At 43.7% G+C, this 20,494-nt stretch overlaps 1 protein-coding gene across 2 annotated transcripts in view; it reads left to right on the top strand.

Moving 5' to 3' along the window:
• Positions 1 to 20,494, top strand: part of LOC109567044 (phospholipid-transporting ATPase IB) — a 495,212-nt gene that overhangs the window by 355,112 nt on the left and 119,606 nt on the right. For both annotated transcript variants that reach the window (XM_070800266.1, XM_070800264.1), the window contains 3 exons: positions 477 to 538; positions 1,899 to 1,955; positions 3,353 to 3,460. In XM_070800266.1, coding sequence (XP_070656367.1) covers positions 477 to 538; positions 1,899 to 1,955; positions 3,353 to 3,460 — 227 coding nt within the window. The remainder of the gene's footprint in view (positions 1 to 476; positions 539 to 1,898; positions 1,956 to 3,352; positions 3,461 to 20,494) is intronic.

The raw sequence follows: 20,494 nt of genomic DNA, 5'->3' as shown, positions 1-20,494 counted from the left end.
GATTTTTTTGGTTGTTTAGTCGCTTAGTTGTGTCCAACCCTTTGTGACCAATCCCATGAACTGTAGGCCACTCTGTCCATGGGATTCTCCAGGCAAGAATACTGGAGTGGGTGGCCATTTCCTTCTTCAGGACCCAAGGATTGAACCCTCATTTCCTGCATTGGCAGATGGATTCTTTATCACTGAGCCACCAGGGAAACCCAGAGATAGATTAATATGGTTTTATTCTATTCCTTCTTCTAATAGACAAAGAGAAATTTTAATCTGTATGAAAAGTGGTTGGTTGGTTGTTTGGAAACCTGACTTTGTGTGTTTGCTTCATTTGGAGAAAATATAAGATGAAGAAATTCAGAGTTAGAAAGAGGAGGCATTAGAATCACAGACAAATGTCAATGTCTCTAAAGTTCTCTTTTTACATTCTGAGTAAAACAGACTTCAGGGCTCTACAGGTTAATTGTAACTTCTTTGTTTTTCAGATACTGTGTTGGCCAATGGTCATGCCACAGACTATTTATTTGTTGGAAATATCGTTTATACTGTAAGTTTGCCTATTTATTGAATCTTTCTTAAATGGCACGTGTGTGGGTTCTGCCTCTCTCTCCCTTCATATAAAGTCTTTGTCATTATTATTTCAAATTTCTGAAGTATATATTATAGATTCCTTAAAGACTACAGCCTTGAAATTAAAAGACGCTTGCCCCTTGGAAGGAAAGCTGTGATAAACCTAGACAGCATATTAAAAAGCAGAGACATCACTTTGCCAACAAAGGTCTGTATAGTCAAAGTCATGGTTTTTGCAGTAGTCATGTACAGATGTGAGAGTTGGACCATAAAGAAAGCTGAGCACCAAAGAATTGATGCCTTCAAACTGTGGTGCTGGAGAAGACTCTTGAGAGTCCCTTGGACTGCAAAGAGATCAAACCAGTCAATCCTAAAGGAAATCAACCCTGAATATTCATTGGAAGGGCTGATGCTGAAGCTGAAACTCTTAACACTTTGGCCACCTGATGCGAAGAGCCAACTCATTAGAAAAGACCCTGATGCTGGGAAAGATTGAGGGCAGGAGGAGAAGGGGATGACAGAGGATGAGATGGTTGGATGGCCTCACCAATTCAATAGACATGAATCTGAAACAACTCCAGGAGATAGTGGAGGACAGGGAAGCCTGGCATGCTGCAGTCCATGGGGTCGCAAAGAGTCAGACACAACTTAGCAACCGCACCACAGTAACAAGCTCAAAAGGGTTGTAAAATGCTTACCTTGTATTTCAGTGAAGTTTATGCAAAGTTCCCTGGTGGGAACTTCCCTGGTGGCTCAGAGGATAAAGCGTCTGCCTACAATGCGGGAGACCTGGATTTGATCCCCAGGTTGGCAAGATCCCCTGGAGAAGGAAATGGCAACCCCCTCCAGTATTCTTGCCTGGAGGATCCCATGGATGGAGGAGCCTAGTAGGCTACAGTCCACGGGGTCGCAAAGAGTCGGACATGACTGAGTGACTTCACTCACTCACTTATGTAAAGTTCAGATTTCAGGACAAGGGATCAACAGACTTCCCTCAATCTTTACATGAACATTTCACACCTACTTGTGAAAAATCAAAACAAGCAAAGAAAAAAAAAAACCCTACATTGAGAGAAGGTGATTTCTCCCTAATCTTCCAAGCTAAAGAAAAGGGGGAGTAACTATTACTTATGAGAAGACAATCACTAAAGTGAGGGCTTTTCTTAAAAGAAACCTGCCTGTAAGTTTCCTAAAACTTACCCCCAGGAAACTAGCTCCCAAGGTGGCACTTCCAAAGTCCAGCTGCTGGGAAGAAACTGCCGTGGGGAGGATGTGGGGTTTCTCCTGCCTGAAAATACAAGGATAACACGTTTCCCAAATTCCTCTTTCTTTCACAGTATGTTGTTGTTACTGTTTGTCTGAAAGCTGGTTTGGAGACGACAGCTTGGACCAAAGTAAGTTTTCTATAGAATTATTAATATTTCTCTATCCAGCATAGATATTTTTGTGGCATAGTATCTTTTTAAAACCCAGGAAAACAGTAAGCAATGTCAAGCCATGGTAGTTTAAATTTTTCCCTCTAAAAATTGTGGTTTGACCTTTATCAGGGCACATTTGCCATCCAAATTTCTCTAATCATTTGCTAGGCTCTGAATACAGCTCTAAGCTATTAACAGCTCATTCCAAAGATGTATGTATATTATTTAAATATATATGTATATATATATATATATATACATACAAAGAAAATACAGGACAGAAAGGTGAATTTTTAATTTCCATAATTTTGCCACCAAGAGGTAGTTACTTTCAACATTTGCTGTATTATCTTCCAGACTTTGTGCATTTATTTTAATAAGATGAAGCTTTACAGAACATAGAGTATTGTAGCCTTTTTTTTCACTTAAAAATATATCAGTATTTTACATGCTTTAAAATATGCTTCTGCAAAGTCATAGTTCATGATTAAAGAGTATGGAGTTTTATCAGTATCCCATCACTTATTTAATCAGTCCCCAATTTGGGACATTTTTAGTTATCTCCAACTCTTGAGGGTTATGGCCAATGTTTCATGGCTGTCTCTGCTGTTTACAAAGGCTTCTAATTCTGTTCTGATTACTTAAGAGAGGGGTGGGAGGTAAATATGGAAGCAGAGAATTGAGTCAGAGACAATGAAGCCAGGTGAGGGGGGTGGTGGCCTAGCCTGGGGGTTGGAGCAGGCACTAAGCAGTGGTCAGATTTTTTAAAAAGCTGACAGACGCTCATGATGGATTAGATCATGGAGGAAGTCAAGGATTATCCTATTAAGAGGACAAAAGAGAAGAAATTCACAACCCAGCAGATGCTCAGAGTGGTGTTGTTAAGATATATGTCCATGCCAGATTTCTTTTTAAGTTCTTTGGAAAGGAACAATTGAAATCTCAGAATGATAAATAAAACCATCTTGGTCATTTTGTCTGTCCAGCACCCTCTTCCTAGATGAATGAGGCCTTGTTTATTCAGATCCAGGTCAGAATGCATACCAGTAAGGGACGGGTGGGGGCCTGCTGGCACCAGGGGGTGGGCCTAGGGCCTGCCAGGGGGTGGGCCTAGGGAACCATCAGCAGTGGTGCAAAAAGTGCTTTCCTCTTCAGGGTGGTTTGGGGTCACTAGTTACTTAAATTCACCATTAAATACTCTGAGGCAAGAAAATGAGAACTCAAACTCTCCAATGACCAGTGACTCATAGAAACCTTTCCATAAAGAAAAGTGGCATGGACCGAGGGCTCCTGCAGCAGGGGGGTGGGGGCGTCGATCAGGTGGCTCCTGGGCCTGCAGACAACCCTGCCTGAGTGTCTGTTTCCTCCTGCAGTTCAGTCACCTGGCCGTCTGGGGAAGCATGCTCATCTGGCTGGTGTTCTTTGGCATCTACTCGACCATCTGGCCCACCATTCCCATCGCTCCAGACATGAAAGGGCAGGTCAGTGCCACTAATTGTCATTGGCGTCCTGGGTCTCAGGGTGGGGATGAACTGCAGGACAGGCTGGTGTTGCCTGCTTCTGTCAAAATGAATCTGGTGGGAAACAAACCACATCAGAGCCCCTGGAAGAGGTTGTCCAGGCCACAGGAACAGCATTTGAAATGTCCACAGTTAGGTAAACTGTTGACTTAATTCTTCTGATCTACCCAGTGCGTCCGCATTTCCACAGTGAATCCTGTTCTCAGATGTACAGTTCACAGACATGGAAAATGGGAGATGATTTGAGTTGTTCATGGTTATATTGGTTGCAATTTCGATAGTGGTATTATTATACTTTGAGTAGCTGACAATGTCACCTGTGAAAGAGAAATCTAACCACTCTATGAACCAGATCATTAGTTAACCAGAATTTCTCACTGTGCATCTCTTCATCGAGAGGCTGAGATAGAAGACCTTTACGCTCGTTTGTATTTTGTTTCATCTTTTATATTAATCTCCGTCTAGTGTTTGCCATGGAGCCTTCAGCCCTGACACACTGGATCTTAAGATCCCATGGGATGGGGTCTGGGGGGGAACTTGAAAGCCCTGGGTTCCAAGAGCCCTCAGTTTACAAATGAAGCTGTAAAACTTGCTTTACAGGGAAATGTTTCAGGGTTTATAAGAGAATATGTGATTTGTGGGAAGGGATGCAGAATGTCTATGAAGGAAGACATTGCATTCCCTGTTCTTTTTGCATTCGGACCCCTTTGGAAGTGCTGACCATCCCTGGTTGGGCTTGTCCAGGTCAGCAGTCCGGGTGCTGGGGCAGCACCCCAGCTGTAGTCTGCTCCCCAACTCTACCCGCCAGGCCTGCCTTGTTTTGTCCCCACTTCCAGGCCTGGAGCACACTGCAGGGCCTGGGCAGCTGTTCACAGGGGGCGTGCGCTGGGTCTGCTAAGGTTTGCTCTGGGTCATCCCCCCGAATTTGCATGATGGCGCTGGTGTCTCCGGTCAGAACCAAGCATGGGAAGAGAGGGCTGTGGGTTGCAGGCTTCTTCTGGCTCCTGCCCCACACTGACATATTATAGGGGCAGGCCCATGCATGGCTCATCGGGCTGCTATCTTTACCTCACTCACTCTGCACAAATGAGCCAGAACTCAGGTCTCCCAGGTCTAGATACATGCCCGGCAAGTGTTTACCATGAGGTCATCAGGGTGGGCTGCTTGCCATTTTTACTTGGTGAACACATTGATGCACCTTTGGGGGCCTGAGACCTCCTCTGAGGTGCTGAGCAGGATGGACGTGTCCTAGAGGGGTGACTTGTATGTCCCTGAACACAGCTTTGCCTCCTGTAAGGCACCAGGACAAACATGTAACACACTTTTCAGGTCCTTCCCAAATCCAAGTGGTAGAGGAAGTTACAGAGCAGTGAATGAATCAAGAAGATTGTTGTGTAGCAAAACAAGCATTTCCCAGCAAAGATGCTTTGTGCACTTCAATCAGTTCTTTCTGTTCTTGAATTTTTTTTTTAATTGGAGGATAATTGCTTTACAATATTGTACTGGCCTCTGCCACACATCCACATGAATTAGACATAAGTATACATATGTTCCCTCCCTCTTGAAACCCACCCCGGCCACACACCCATCCCACCCCTCTAGGTTGTCACAGAGCACTGGGTTGAGCTCCCTGCATCATACAGCAAATTCCCATTGGCTGTCTATTTTACATATGGTAATGTATATGTTTCCACGTTACCCTCTCAATTTGTCCCACCCTCTCCTTCCCCAGCTGCGTCCACAAGTCTCTTCTCTACGTCTGCATCTCCAAATAGGTTCATCAGTACCATATTTCTAGATTCCACATGCATGGGTTAATTAAGCAAGAAGACTATCCATAATGATGACCACTGGGTAGGGCTTGGTGCCTAAAATATCTGCTTCGTGTTCTTTCCTTGTGTTTAAAGGTGAGTGTAGCCCAATAAACATTTCATTTGGGGGATTTGGGGCAGAGGACGATAAAAGGGACAGCAGCCAACTGCAGAGAACAGTCTTCTAAATTAGAGGAGAATGACAGCAGAAGGATGGAATTAGCTGATGGGTGACTGGTTGACAAAGCCCCCTCCTTTGAAAGCCCCTCCCCAGAGAGATGTTCCAGTGACCCCTCTGTGGTCACTGGCTCCAGTAACCCCAATTCAGATGTGCGTGAGAGGCTGGTCGCCAGTTCATCAGGAGGGTGACCTATGACATGTGGCGGGACCATTCACTGTGTAGCCCGAGTTGCATGTTCTTTTGTGTGGTTCAAAGGCTCAGTGTAATGATGAAATTTCCATAGTTGGGGACTTTCTGAAAAAAAAAAAAACAGTGAGCTATTCCTGCCATGCAAGAGCAAGGAACTTGTAATATTAAATCACGTTTCACTTGGGTATAAAAGCTTTTTTTTAGCATAAACCACATCATTTCAGCTTTTCGGTTGGTTGGTCTGTTTCCATGAGGCAAAAGATGTTGTTCTGAAATCGTCCGTCACTGGCTGAGGCTGAGGTTTTCATTAGACATGGAAGGCAATATTACTGTAGTTTTCATGTCCAGGGGCTGCTGGATGGATAATCTACAGTCTGTGTTGAAAGGACTATTTCTTAGCTCTGGTCTTGAATTTGAAAAATATGGCCAAGTCATATCCATCCCTTTGGTGCTATGCTGGTCCTGTGGATTGAATGTTTGGGCCCCCCTCAAATTTGTGTTGAAGCCCTGACCACCCCACCCCGCCCAGCATGGAGGTGGGGCCTTGGGAGGTACTAGAGATCAGGTGAACAGAGAGACAACCTGAGCAACAGCTTGCTCGTTCTCTGCTGTGTGAAAAGGCAAGGATCTGAAAAAAATATATATCTGAGTCACTTGGCTATACACCTGTAACTAACACAATATTGTAAGTCATCTATCCTTCAATTTTTAAAAACGCCTGACAGACACAGCAAGAGAGGGAAAAAATAGATGCAAGAAGTTAGACATCTCCCACCCGGAAGAGAGCCCTCACCAGAGCCCAGCCAGGCTGGCACCCTGTCTCAGATACTCAACCTCCAGAACAGGGAGAAATACATTCCTGCTGTTGAGAAGCCACCCACTTTGGGGTGTTTTGTTACAGCAGCTCAAGCTGACTGAGATGGTTGGTGAAGGCTTTGGGGTGATGGTATTCTGGAAAAAAGACTGCATTTTAAAAATTATTGTTGTTATATTATTATAAGATTGTTTCTAGTGATTTTTATAAGCCATTTTTTTGTAGGTCACGGGCAGTCAGGTTTTGGCAATGGAACGCAGTTCTTTTGAGTCGTAAAATTAAACTAGTCTCTGAAGGCAATGGCATTTCTTACCAGGAGTCAAAATAGAATTACCTGAGAGACATGCCTCCTCGTCTTCATCTTTCACTGGTCAGTTATTTCCTCAAGCCTTTATAAATCGGAATATTGTAACTTAAACTCCCATTTCTTTTGGCTAAAGAGTTTTAACATTTTATGGGTTCTTTTTTACTTTGTTTTATTTTCAACATTCTGTAGGTTCTTGAGGTGAAATTTCTTAGTAGGGTCCACTGACCACCTACATCGGAACCATCTGGGCTGCTTGTTAAATGACAACCTCTTTCTTCACCAAAAAAAAAAATACGTACTTGCAACACACACACACACAATCAGAATCCCTGAGCAGGGAGCCCCAGCCTCTGAATTTTGGTAAATCTCCAGGCTGTTTAAAGCTGGAGCACCCCTGCTCACCACACCTAAAACGTGACCCCTGACATTCAAGCCAGCCCTGGGGGTTCCCGGAGAAGACGGCATCTGGGTGTCCGCAGCGCGCTGCGTCTCTGAGCGGTGGGCCTGTGAGCTCCCACAGGTGGTGTGGCGTCTGCTCTCAGCCCCGCGCTCTAAGCAGCAGGTTATACCCAGAGACATTACCTCGTCCGCCACAGAAAAGCACTGCTCACCAACTGCTCCTTGCTTTTCCTTTAAAGTCCTTTCCATGGCTAGTAAAGAGGGAAAGAAACCTTCACTTCAAAGCCGACAAACCGCTAACTCCGTCTGCAGTGCCAGGCTCCAGCCAGCTTCTGGCAGAGGACAGCCCCCCCCTTTTTTTTTTATCCAAACCCAGGAACGGCTTTACTTTTGAGTTTTATATACACACTTTGTATACACAAGGCAGATCCCAGTGGACTAAGAGTGAACGGGAAGGCGGGGCGGGGTGGGTCTGGCTGCCTTGGATCAAAGCGATTAATTCCTCATCTTCCCTACCCTCTGGCTTTCTCTGGACTTTGCAGCTGAGCAAGATCTCAGGCGCAGGCATTTTCCATATAAATATAAAAAAAGGGTTTTTGTTTCCAGGTGCTTTAAGAGGAACACTGAGAAGCTGGAGTAAGGGCCATCTCTGCTCAGAACATTCCAGACTGTCTGTGTCAAGCTGACTCTGGCCTGAGGGCCAGGAGAACCCTTGTCCTCAGGTTAACTGTTGTAGCTTGGGACACCGCCGTTTGTCCCCAGCACCCACCTTCCCTCCCGCCTTTGCTGAGGGGCCCAGTTCATATCCCATTCTGGCCCTCTTGGACGAGCCCAGCCCCTTAGGGAAACTTTCCACCCCTCAGTCCAGCAGGGAGCTTGTCCCTCATGCTATCATGGGTGGTTCAGAACCCTGAAGGGGGGGGATGCAAGGAAACGTTCATTGGGGGTTCCTGGCAAAGTCGCATGTCTGCTCCTGAAAGAAGCCCATCAGAGACTTGGTCTGCTCTTATGCACCATGGGTAAGGTTGCCTGGACTTGTTCACCACTGGGAGACATGCCAGCTCCAGAATCAAACTGCTGCTTTGAGAGAAGGAATAGAAAGACTGAAACCAGCAAACGTCTGTCATGCGATTTTCCAGACAGCAGGTGCAGCAGCCTCGAAGGCCGCCCCCAGTGCAGGCCCTCCCGGGAGCATCCTCCCTGGCTGCCTGGCCTCAGTGAGAAGCAGCTGTCAGCCTCCTGTGGACGGAGCTTTCTCTTATGTTTGCAAGTATAAGGGCAACAAAGAAAACAGATGATTTTTAAAAAGCAGTCATAGGCTTTAATATCCCATGTTCTATTTTACTCAAACTTAGGTATTTATAGATTTGTTTACAGATTTTGTAAACAATTACTTGAGTGTTGCAATTATGAGTGTTTTAGATGATAATATCCCAGAAACACCTAATGTGAATATCATAAATTCATTGGAATTAATCTTTTAATATAGCAATATTGAATAGAGTTGATCCTATTTTTCTTAAATAACATATTTCAGGAGCCTACGGCCTGGCTAGGGTGAGACATGGTCATCCCAGTAAGGCAGGAAGTCCCATCAGTAGAAACTTCCCTCTTGGTTTGAAATAACTATCTGACATCTTCTTTGTACAGTGTTCTTCTGTGTGGAACTTGGCCAAATTATCTGCTGAAGTGCAGTTTACATTTTGCAATTTGTGCATTTTGCATAATAATAAGACTGACGTCCAAGGAGGACCTTGCTGTTTCTAGATGACATGATCTGAAAAAATAGCTGCTGCTGCTAAGTCGCTTCAGCCATGTCCAACTCTGTGCGACCCCAGAGATAGCAGCCCACCAGGCTCCCCCATCCCTGGGATTCTCCAGGCAAGAACACTGGAGTGGGTTGCCATTTCCTTCTCAATGCATGAAAGTGAATAAATAAAGTGAAGTCGCTCAGTCGTGTCCGACTCCTAGCGACCCCATGGACTGCAGCCCACCAGGCCCTTCCGTCCATGGGATTTTCCAGGCAAGAGTACTGGAGTGGGGTGCCATTGCCTTCTCCAGAAAAAATAGCAATAGGAATAAAATTAAGAGGTTAAGGACTTTCTGGTTTTTATGTGTCTGGCCTCCAGGGTTCCTACATTCATATACATTTGCCTCTTGAAGTCTCCCTCCAAGAATCCCTATCTGAGTTAGTCACTAGAACTGAAAAACAAATAAAGAAAACTATAACAAGAAGTTCTTCACTAATAAAAGGGAAATCAAAAACAGTCACTTAACCAGGGCATCTAGTTGAGTTCTCACTATAAATATAGGCCTATAAATATCTGGGCTCTAAAAATCAGAAAAGTCAGGCATTGGACAAGAGTTCTATCAGAAATTGGCTTTCAAAGTCATTACATGTCACGCCAAATTATTTCTGTTTTTCTTTTCCTGATTACCAAACAAGGAAGAAAGTATGCTTTATAAAATCCATTTGCCCCTCAAAGTAATTCCAGATTCTTCCTAAAGGAATGGGACCAGCACCCGCTGGAACTTGGCTGCTTCCTACAGGGTCTGCGGGATCCACTGAGGTCTAGGTTAATGTGACCTGAATCAAACATCTTTCCTATTCACTGCAAATCCTAACAGTGAAAGTGGGATGTGAATTAAATTCTCCTCGTGCTTAAGAAATCGATCAAGTTAAGTCAGTTGTCCATAAGAGCCATAATTGTGTTATTTCTGAGCCTTAGTTTTGTCAGGTATAAGACGTAGATAATATGCGGCTTCCATGGTAGCTCAGTGGTAAAGACTTCGCCTTCCAGTGCCAAGTGGGGTGTGGGTTCTATCCCTGGTCAGAGAGCTAAGATCCCACATGCCATGGGGCCAAGAAACCAATATATAAAACAGTAACAATACTGTAACAAATTCAACAAAGACTTTAAAAATGGTCCACATCAAAAAATCTTTTTTAAAAAGCAATATCTATCTTTGGAGTTAATAAAGACATGAAAGAAAATAAGGTGGTTGTTTGGTTGATAAGTCATGTCTGACTCTGCGGCCCCATGAACTGCAACACCCCAGTCTTCCCTGTCCTTCACCGTTTCCTGGAGCTTATTCAAACTCATGTCCATTGAGTCGGTGATGCCATCCAACCATCTCATCCTCTGTTGACCCCTTCTCCTCTTGCCCTCAATCTTTTCCAGCATCAGGGTCTTTTCCAATGAGTAACAACAGATGATGTCTATTGAGAAAGTACTATGTCCCAGACAAAATATCAGATCAGATCACTGGCTCAGTCGTGTCCCACTCTTTGCGACCCCATGAATAGCAGCACGCCAGGCCTCGCTGTCCAGCACCAACTTCCGGAGTTCACTGAGACTCACGTCCATCGAGTCAATGATGCCATCCAGCCATCTCATCCTCTGTCGTCCCCTTCTCCTCTTGCCCCCAATCCCTCCCAGCATCAGAGTCTTTTCCAATGAGTCAACTCTTCGCATGAGGTGGCCAAAGTACTGGAGTTTCAGCTTTAGCATCATTCTTTCCAAAGAAATCCCAGGGCTGATCTCCTTCAGAATGGACTGGTTGGATCTCCTTGCAGTCCAAGGGACTCTCAAGAGTCTTCCCCAACACCACAGTTCAAAAGCATCAATTCTTCAGTGCTCAGCCTTCTTCACAGTCCAACTCTCACATCCACACATGACCACAGGAAAACCCATAGCCTTGACTAGACAAACCTTTGTTGGCAAAGTAATGTCTCTGCTTTTCAATATGCTATCTAGGTTGGTCATAACTTTCCTTCCAAGGAGTAAGCGTCTTTTAATTTCATGGCTGCAGTCACCATCTGCAGTGATTTTGGAGCCCAGAAAAATAAAATCTGACACTGTTTCCACTGTTTCCCCATCTATTTCCCATGAAGTGATGGGACCAGATGCCATGATCTTCGTTTTCTGAATGTTGAGCTTTAAGCCAACTTTTTCACTCTCCACTTTCACTTTCATCAAGAGGCTTTTGAGTTCCTCTTCACTTTCTGCCATAAGGGTGGTGTCATCTGCATATCTGAGGTTATTGATATTTCTCCTGGCAATCTTGATTCCAGCTTGTGTTTCTTCCAGTCCAGGGTTTCTCATGATGTACTCTGCATATAAGTTAAATAAACAGGGTGATGATATACAGCCTTGACGAATTCCTTTTCCTATTTGGAACCAGTCTGTTGTTCCATGTCCAGTTCTAACTGTTGCTTCCTGACCTGCATACAGATTTCTCAAGAGGCAGATCAGGTGGTCTGGTATTGCCATCTCTTTCAGAATTTTCCACAGTTTATTGTGATCCACACAGTCAAAGGCTTTGGCATAGTCAATAAAGCAGAAATAGATGCTTTTCTGGAACTCTCTTGCTTTTTCCATGATCCAGCGGATGTTGGCAATTTGATCTCTGGTTCCTCTGCCTTTTCTAAAACCAGCTTGAACATCAGGACAGAATGTGGTCCACTGGAGAAGGGAATGGCAAACCACTTCAGTATTCTTGCCTTGAGAACCCCATGAACAGTATGAAAAGGCAAAATGATAGGATATTGAAAGAGAAACTCCCCAGGTCAGTAGGTGCCTGATATGCTACTGGAGATCAGTGGAGAAATAACTCCAGAAAGAATGAAGGGATGGAGCCAAAGCAAAAACAATACCCAGCTGTGGATGTGACTGGTGATAGAAGCAAGGTCCAATGCTGTAAAGAGCAATATTGCATAGGAACTTGGAATGTCAGGTCCATGAATCAAGGCAAATTGGAAGTGGTCAAACAAGAGATGGCAAGAGTGAATGTCGACATTCTAGGAATCAGCGAACTGAAATGGACTGGAATGGGTGAATTTAACTCAGATGACCATTATATCTACTACTGCGGGCAGGAATCCCTCAGATGAAATGGAGTAGCCATCATGGTCAACAAAAGAGTCTGAAATGCAGTACTTGGATGCAATCTCAAAAATGACAGAATGATCTCTGTTCATTTCCAAGGCAAACCGTTCAGTATCACAGTAATCCAAGTCTATGCCCCAACCAGTAACGCTGAAGAAGCTGAAGTTGAACGGTTCTATACCTACAAGACCTTTTAGAACTAACACCCAAAAAAGATGTCCATTTCATTATAGGTGACTGGAATGCAAAAGTAGGAAGTCAAGAAACACCTGGAGTAACAGGCAAATTTGGCCTTGAAATATGGAATGAAGCAGGACAAAGACTAATAGAGTTTTGCCAAGAAAATGCACTGGTCATAACAAACACCCTCTTCCAACAACACAAGAGAAGACTCTATACATGGACATCACCAGATGGTCAACACCGAAATCAGATTGATTATATTCTTTGCAGCCAAAGATGGAGAAGCTCTATACAGTCAGCAAAAACAAGACCAGGAGCTGACGGTGGCTCAGACCATGAACTCCTTATTGCCAAATTCAAACTTACATTGAAGAAAGTAGGGAAAACCACTAGACCATTCAGGTAAGACCTAAATCAAATCCCTTATGATTATACAGTGGAAGTGAGAAGTAGATTTAAGGGACTAGATCTGATAGATAGAGTGCCTGATGAACTATGGAATGAGGTTTGTGACATTGTACAGGAGACAGGGATCAAGACCATCCCCATGGAAAAGAAGACAAAATATACATTCAACTAAATATGCTCTGCCTGTGAAATTACATGTATAATAAATTAGCATTAGTTCATCTGATAATTCACTCTACAAGCATATGAACAGATAGGAGCTTAGAAAGAAAGAAACCAGCACCTAGGTCAGGCTGCGGGAGGTAGCTGGGGCTTCCTGAGTCCCCTAGGTGTCAGGGTACGAGCCCTCACACACCATCACTATGGTGATCACCTAGGGCAATGCTTGGTGCAAACCAGGGATCAAATAAGTGTCAGTCACTTCTTAAAAAGTCTTAAAATTTTGGTTTTGTTAGATTGTATCTGAAGTGACTTGCCCTGCAGTTTCAGAGAATTTTTCAAATATAAATGTAGAATTTCTACACATACTTGATATTTAAACAGCAATCAAGGAGAAGGGGATGACGGAGGATGAGATGGTTGGATGGCATCACTGACTCAATGGACATGAGTTTGAACAAGCTCCAGGAGATAGTGAAGGACATGGAAGCCCGACATGCTGTGTTTCATGGGGTCATAAAGAGTTGGACACGACTGAGCGACTGAGCAACAACTGCCTATGAACCCTAGTCAGGCCAGTTTCAAACAATGGCCTTTTTCTAAGCACATGACAGAAAGCTGAAATTTTCCTAGCCCTGCCTCCCGCGCCGTTCTCTCCATCCTAGCAGTTTGTTTTATTTTGGCCTCTCGTTTCAAGGATGCTGTGTGCTAATTCAAGACCTGACGGCTTTGGTTGCGAGTTCTTCTTCTCTGGGGTTAAAGGTCTTATGGTGATGTTGGCGTTTGCCATTCATTCTAATGTTAATTTTTAAAATATCCATCAGCAAATTGAAGTACACATTTCATGCTGATTTTGTTTGTTTGGAATATTTATCCTCCACAGTCACAGAGGATGTTTGATGTGGTTTTGAACTTTTCCTTTCTCCAAACATGTGGAAATGTGCATGGGGAGCCCTGGGGTTGAAGTTCTCTGCAGGGATTGACTTCTTCTCAAACATCTGTGAAGGGAAATGCCTGTCTGGGGACCAGAGCTGTAGTTCTCCCCGCCACCCGCCGACATCCGGGTTCTTTAGGTTTATTCTATTTATGAGATAGAGAGGTGCCTGAGAAAAGACCAGCAGATACAGGATTCGTGCAGGAGAAGATAGGTTGGGTTAGGCTAAGAAGAGAGGAAACAGAATCTCAGCACTCTATTATACATGTCCCAAGTTTCCCTGTTTTGTGTGAATGAGGACGCAAATCTCTTATTGACAGCATCCCAGAGAACCAAATAGTGGAAGGACTTAAAGCAGGTTAGAGCTTTAACTGTTGTTGTCATGGGTGCTACGAACTATCAGATGTTTTTCGAAATCATATGCCTTTTGAGTCGGATTAACCAGCTGTTTGGTTTTTTTTTTCTTTTGGCATTCCTTTGGCAAAAGGCAGGAAAAGAGAAGTCTAGGTTATCTGTGTCCATGTCTGTAGTGCACTTTCATCCACATATTTTTTTAAGTAAAATTATTGCAGTGTGTTTTTTCTTAATTTTTAAGATTTTTTTATTATGGAAAATTTTAGACATACCATAATGTAAACACACGTCATTTGCGTGGGACAAGGTGTCTCTTACAAGGAAATAGCCATTGATTTCAAAGTCTTACTTAATAGTACTGTCAGTTCAGTTCAGTTCAGTCGCTCAGTCGTGTCCGACTCTTTGCGACCTCATGAATCGCAGCACGCCAGGCCTCCTTGGGTCCATCCTAATCCAGCACCCTGTTCTCCTTTGTCTCCAACTTTTTAAAGAAAATCTATTAAATATTTTATGTATTTATTTTCCCCAATTTATCCCACTCTGCCACCTTTCCCTTTTAGTAATCATAGATTTGTTCTCTATATCTATGATTCTATTTCTATTTTATAAATAGTTCATTTGTATCCATTTTATATTCTACATATAAGTGATAGCGTATGGTATTTGTCTTTGACTTACTTTAGTTAGGATCATAGTCTCTAGGTCCATCCATGTTTCTGCAGATGGCATTCTTTATTTCTTTTTAATAGCTGAGTAATGTTCTGTTGTATATATGTAGCACATCTTCTCCATTCATCTGTTGGTGGATATTTAGGTCATTTCCATGTCTTGGCTATTGTGAATAGTGCTGCTGTGAACACTGGGTTCAGGTATCTTTTCAGATCGTGTTTTTCTCTGGATATATGCCCAGGAGTGGGACTGTTGGATCATATGGTAGTTCTAGTTTTAGTTTCTTGAGGAACCACCACACTGCTCTCCCTAGTGACTGCACTAGTTTACATTCCCACCAGCAGTGTGTCAGGGATCCCTGGTCTTGATAAAGGAGAGAAACAGAACGAAGGGCACATGTGGATGTGCTGGTCCTTCTCAGGGTGCTACAGACTATCCAATGTTCGTTGAAATCATATGCTTTCTGAGTTGGATTAACCAGCCGTTGTGTTTGGCATTCCTTTGGCAAAAGACAGGAATAGAGAAATGGGGGCATCTTCCCCCACTCCACCCGACAGCAGCATCTCCTCACCTGCCGCCTGCCCTACATCCCTTTCCCCCTCCTCTGGTCCCAGCCCCCGAGTCCCATCCCCTCTTTCAGAATATGCACTCAAACAGGGCTGGTTCCACTGCTGCTCTGCCTCTGGGTCTGGACCTGCCACCCAGGACTAGTCAAGCAGGATCTTCAGCTCGGGGACCATGGATTGATTCAGGAACAGCATGGTGTCCCACCAAGGCCACTTAGAGACAATTCAGGGGTTATTTATAGAAACTAAGAGGGAAGGGAGGAGCTCTCTTGCTGCTGGGTTTGTTATATATTAGGAATACCATCAGTCTCGAGATGCCACGGGCCACCACCAAGAGAGTGTGTGACCGAGGATGAATTGAGCACGGAGGACAGCCAAAGTGAGAGATGGTGGCATTGAGTGTGCGCCTGGATCAAGCTCTACCTGAAGCTGAAATGATCTGTGAACTTCCAGATACATTAAATCAATATACACCCATTTTTGCAGAAGAATGCAATTCAAGTTGGCTTTCTGTTACTTCTGAAAAGGGTTCTAATTAACAAAAAAATTGCTAAGTTACAGACACAAAGGATAAAATCAGCTGGGTCAAGCTAAGGTAACGGGAACTCTTCCCTTCTGGGAAACTGGTTATGTTTAGAAAAGCAGCTGGTGAATTTCCCTACTGTGCATCTTGCCTCGGAGTTCGGAGAGTCAGGGTACCAAGGGAATTTGCCTACTTTTGTGGCTTTCCTATGCCCTTCTCCTATGATTCCCCCAAGAAAAAGAAGACATGAAGTGGTTATTCAAAAATGAGATGGAAGGAAATAGAAGTTTTTCTGACATGGGCCTCTTTCTCTCTGCAGCCAACAATTCAACATGGCTCAGAGTCACGTGGTCCTGAGCAATGCTGTCCTATAGAAATATTAATATAATGGAGACACATTATAGCTTTGAATTTTTTAGCAGCCCCATTAAAAAAAGGAAAATTGAACAGATTAAGTTAGCTTTATTGATATAGTTAGCCCACCGTTTCCAAAGTAGTATCACTTAAACATGTAGTCGACATTAAAAGAAATTATTAAAGAGGTAATTTGCGTTGCTGCACTAAATCTTTGCAAGCCAGTGTATACGTTGGACTTGGAGGGCATCCCAAGGCAGGCTGACTCAATGGCAAGTGCCCAGTAGCCACATCTGGACAGCAACTAATGTATCAGACAGCCCAGCTCTTAAACAGCAGTTTCAGGCTCCAGAACTAAATTTAGTACAGGCAAGATTAAGAGGTGGGAAACCCAGGCTCAGATAAGACTGGGGCCTGGGAGAAGCCTGGCCTCCAGGACCTTCCTCTGCAGCATGGTGTGGGTGCCTGACTTTGATCTCTGTCACCTGCCGGGAAAAGGGTCTTGGCTCTTACAGGAGGCTTCCCCTAAAGAAGAAACTCTGGGGACCCTGGAGCCGCTGTTCATCACTGCTTATTAATTGCTTTAAGCAAAGTGTATAAACCAAGACTTACAAAGCATGGATCTGGCTTCAGGTGGTTTTCCCAAAGTGCTGGCTAATTCCCTGACCACATCCTCCTGGACGTGGGATGGAAGAGGTCAGGATGGAGGCCTTTGGTCACGTTTCTATGATGTGGCAGCCAGCTGAAAGGACTTCCCTGGTGTCTCAGTGGTAAAGAATCCACCTGCCAATGCAGGAGACATGGGTTCAGTCCCTGGGTGGGGAAGATTCCCTGGAGGAGGAAATGACAACCCACTCCAGTATTCTTGCCTGGAGAATCCCATGGACAAAGGAGTCTGGTGGTCTTCAGTTTATGGGGTCACAAAGAGTCGGACATGACTGAGCATGCACACAGATGCAACCAACTAAGGAGTCACTGGAGTCGAAGTAACCGGTGCCACCGAAAATAAACTAGATCTGTTCTGAACAGGGGGTTAATTTGTTCGGCAAGTGGCAATTTCAAGTAGGATTCTTAATTCCTAAGACTGTACGAACCCCCATCCTTTTTATTCCTTCTAGAGTTTCAGGCCATTATTCTAACCTCATTGTGCTGGATACAAGCCCTACTGTTTCTACCTCCTAAATATCTCTTACCTTGTCCCCTTCCATCTAGTTCTGCTCCCACCCAGTTAGTTAGTGCTGCAGAATTTCATGCCTGGACCATTGCAGTAGAGTAGCTTCATGACTGGTTTCTCAAAATCTGTCTAGACTCGTTGTTTTGTGCAGCCAAGTGACAATGTTAGTCGCTCAGTGGTGTCCATCTCTTTGTGATCCCATGGACTGTGGCCTGCCAGGGTCCTCTGTCCACAGAATTCTCCAGGCAAGAATAATGGAGTGAGTAGCCATTCCCTCCTCCAGGGGATCTTCCCCACCCAGGGATCAAACCTGGATCTCCTGCACTGCAGGCAGAATCTTTACCATCTGAGCCACCAGGGAAGCCCTCTGCAGCCAAAGTGGCTTTCAAAACAGAAAGCTGATGGAGTTGTCCCCCTGGCCTCCCAGTGTGCTCAGGGTAAAAGTACAAGCCGTTTGCCAGGCCTGTTTGTCCAGCGCCCACTCCCGCCCCACCCACACTGGCCTTCCTTCACTCCCAGGTAGGCCCTGTTTAAGCTCCCACAGTATAGCTGCTCCTGCCCCCACTTCCTAAATGCCCTGGTCTCTACCTTGTACAGAGCTAGGGCTCACCTGGTGTTCAGACCTCAGATGAGTCGTTTCTTCCTGCAGGTACTTTTTCTTGTGGCCTTGACAAGATGGACCCCTCCTAGGTGTGTGTTCTCTGAACACAACTTACCTCTCTCCCTTGCACTTACCACAGTTAAAAATCTACCTTTGTGTGTGAGATAATATTTTATACACATTAAGATAGCCACTATTTAAAAAGACTCAAAGAACAGCAAATGCTGGCAAAATGTGGGAAAATAGAATCCTTGGGCATAGTTGGTGGGCATGTAAAATGGTGTGGACGCTGCAAAAAAACAGTATGGAGGGTCCTCAAAAAGTTAAAGAATTACCACACGATCCCATAATTTCACTTCTTATTCCTGAAAGAATTGGAAGCACAATCTTGAGGTATTTGTACACTCTTGTTTGAAGCAGCAGGATTCACAATAGCCAAGAGGAAGGAGCAGCAAAGTGCCTGTTGACATGTAATCAGTTACACAAATGCAATCGGTACATGCCATGGATACTATGCAACCTCTACATACATGGTATGGATGAATCCTGAGTCAGTTACACGAATGCAATCGGTACATGCCATGTATACTATGCAGCTTCTACCTAGTATGGATGAATCCTGAGTCAGTTACACGAATGCAATCGGTACATGCCATGTATACTATGCAGCCTCTACATACATGGTATGGATGAATCCTGAGTCAGTTACACGAATGCAATCGGTACATGCCATGGAATACTATGCAGCCTCTACATACATGGTATGGATGAATCCTGAGTCAGTTACACGAATGCAGTCGGTACATGCCATGAATACTATGCAGCCTCTACCTAGTACGGATGAATCCTGAGAACAGTAGGCTGTGTGAAATAAGCCAGTCACAAGAAGACAGACGCCTTGTGGTTCCCTGTATCAGGAACCTGGAGTAGTCAAAGTCATAGAGACAGAAAATAGAAGGGATGCTGGGAGGGGAAATGGGGTGCTGTGTTCAATGGAAAAAGAGTTTCAGGTTTGCAGGATGAAAACATTGTAGAGATCTGTTGCAGGACAATGTAAAGATAGTTCACACTGTTGAACTTAAAAGGCTTAAGATGGTAAATTTTATGTTATTTTTATCACAATTTTAAAAAATTTATATTTGTCATTTCATAATTCATATCAATTTCTTCCTCTATTTGTATTTATGTGGTTTCATAATTCATGTCAGTTTCTTCCTCTATTTATATTTATCTAATCTCATAATTCATATCTATTTCTTCCTCTAAATTGTAAGTTTATGAGGAAAGTGAACACTCTTCAATATATCATTGGTACCTACCTCTGCTCTTTCCTGGCATTCAGTAAGTATTTAAATGAATGGATTAATAAAGCAGAATTAAACACCTCTCCTGTAGAAATGGAGAATGGATTTGACTTTGTGTGATAGGTGCTTAATATCTGTTTGCTGAATTGATAACAAAAGCAGATGCCAAATAGTCAAACATTTGGAAATAGCCTGGCACAGAATGTGCATGTAAGAAGTGATTGATTAGTTAATTTACCATTTTCTGAAGTGTGCTCAAAAAACCAGTACATGAACCATACGTTTTTCCCACCAGAAGAATGATTTCTAGATTTAAAAAATTTTGAAACACTTCCAGTTGAAAATGTAGTTGAATAACTTTTAGCTACATGGGTGATATCTGTGGTGTTTGTTGTTGATGTTGGTATTTGTGTAGGGTTAATATTAAGGTTTAATTACTTAATGGAAATGGCTATTTTGGAGCAAGTATTAAAGGAAAGGCAAATGTGGAATAGAGATGAGTACCTAGTTCAAGGAAGTACTAAGCTAATCATTTTCCAAAAGTTTTATTACCGGAGATAAAACTGATGAAGTTAGTGGCTCACAGATAGTTTTAGCAGAAATGTAAGTTCTCTAAACAAAAGCATTATCAGACAGCATTTTCATTATTCTGTTGAAGGGATTGGTTATTTTTAGAATAATAAATATAAGCACATAGCTGGAGAGGAGGTTTTGGTCAAGAAAATGTCATAGGTAGAGTTTCATTAGCAGCTGGCCTGTGATAAATCTGAGATGATTTCATGGAAGAAACAGACCTTCTCTGAGGGGGTTTGTGCCTTTAGTCAAAAGGGGAAGCATTGCAGGCTTGTGGCTTAAAGCTGGAGTGGATCTGACACCAAGGACCACTCTGGGACGTAGAATTTCAGTGTCATGTAAAGTGATATTACAAGAAAGGAAGAAGTTTGATTTGTACCCAATACAGCACCTTCATTAAAAGAAAGAAAAGCGGTAGGTACAGTGATTTCTATGTCCAGTGAAACCAGAAGCAGCAGCGGTGGGAAACAGAGACGGATGGAGGGGAGAGTGATTGATACGGGAAGGACATGAGAAGTCTTAGTGTGATGGAGAAGGCCAGGTGGGGCCATGAAGCTGGAAGGAGAGGGCTTTAAAATTTCACCAAAGGAAATTACAAGGTTG

The sequence above is a fragment of the Bos indicus genome, chromosome 12 (genome assembly GCF_029378745.1).
Source record: "Bos indicus isolate NIAB-ARS_2022 breed Sahiwal x Tharparkar chromosome 12, NIAB-ARS_B.indTharparkar_mat_pri_1.0, whole genome shotgun sequence".
Classification (NCBI taxonomy): Eukaryota; Metazoa; Chordata; class Mammalia; order Artiodactyla; family Bovidae; genus Bos; species Bos indicus.
This window is presented reverse-complemented; position numbering and strand designations above follow the sequence as displayed.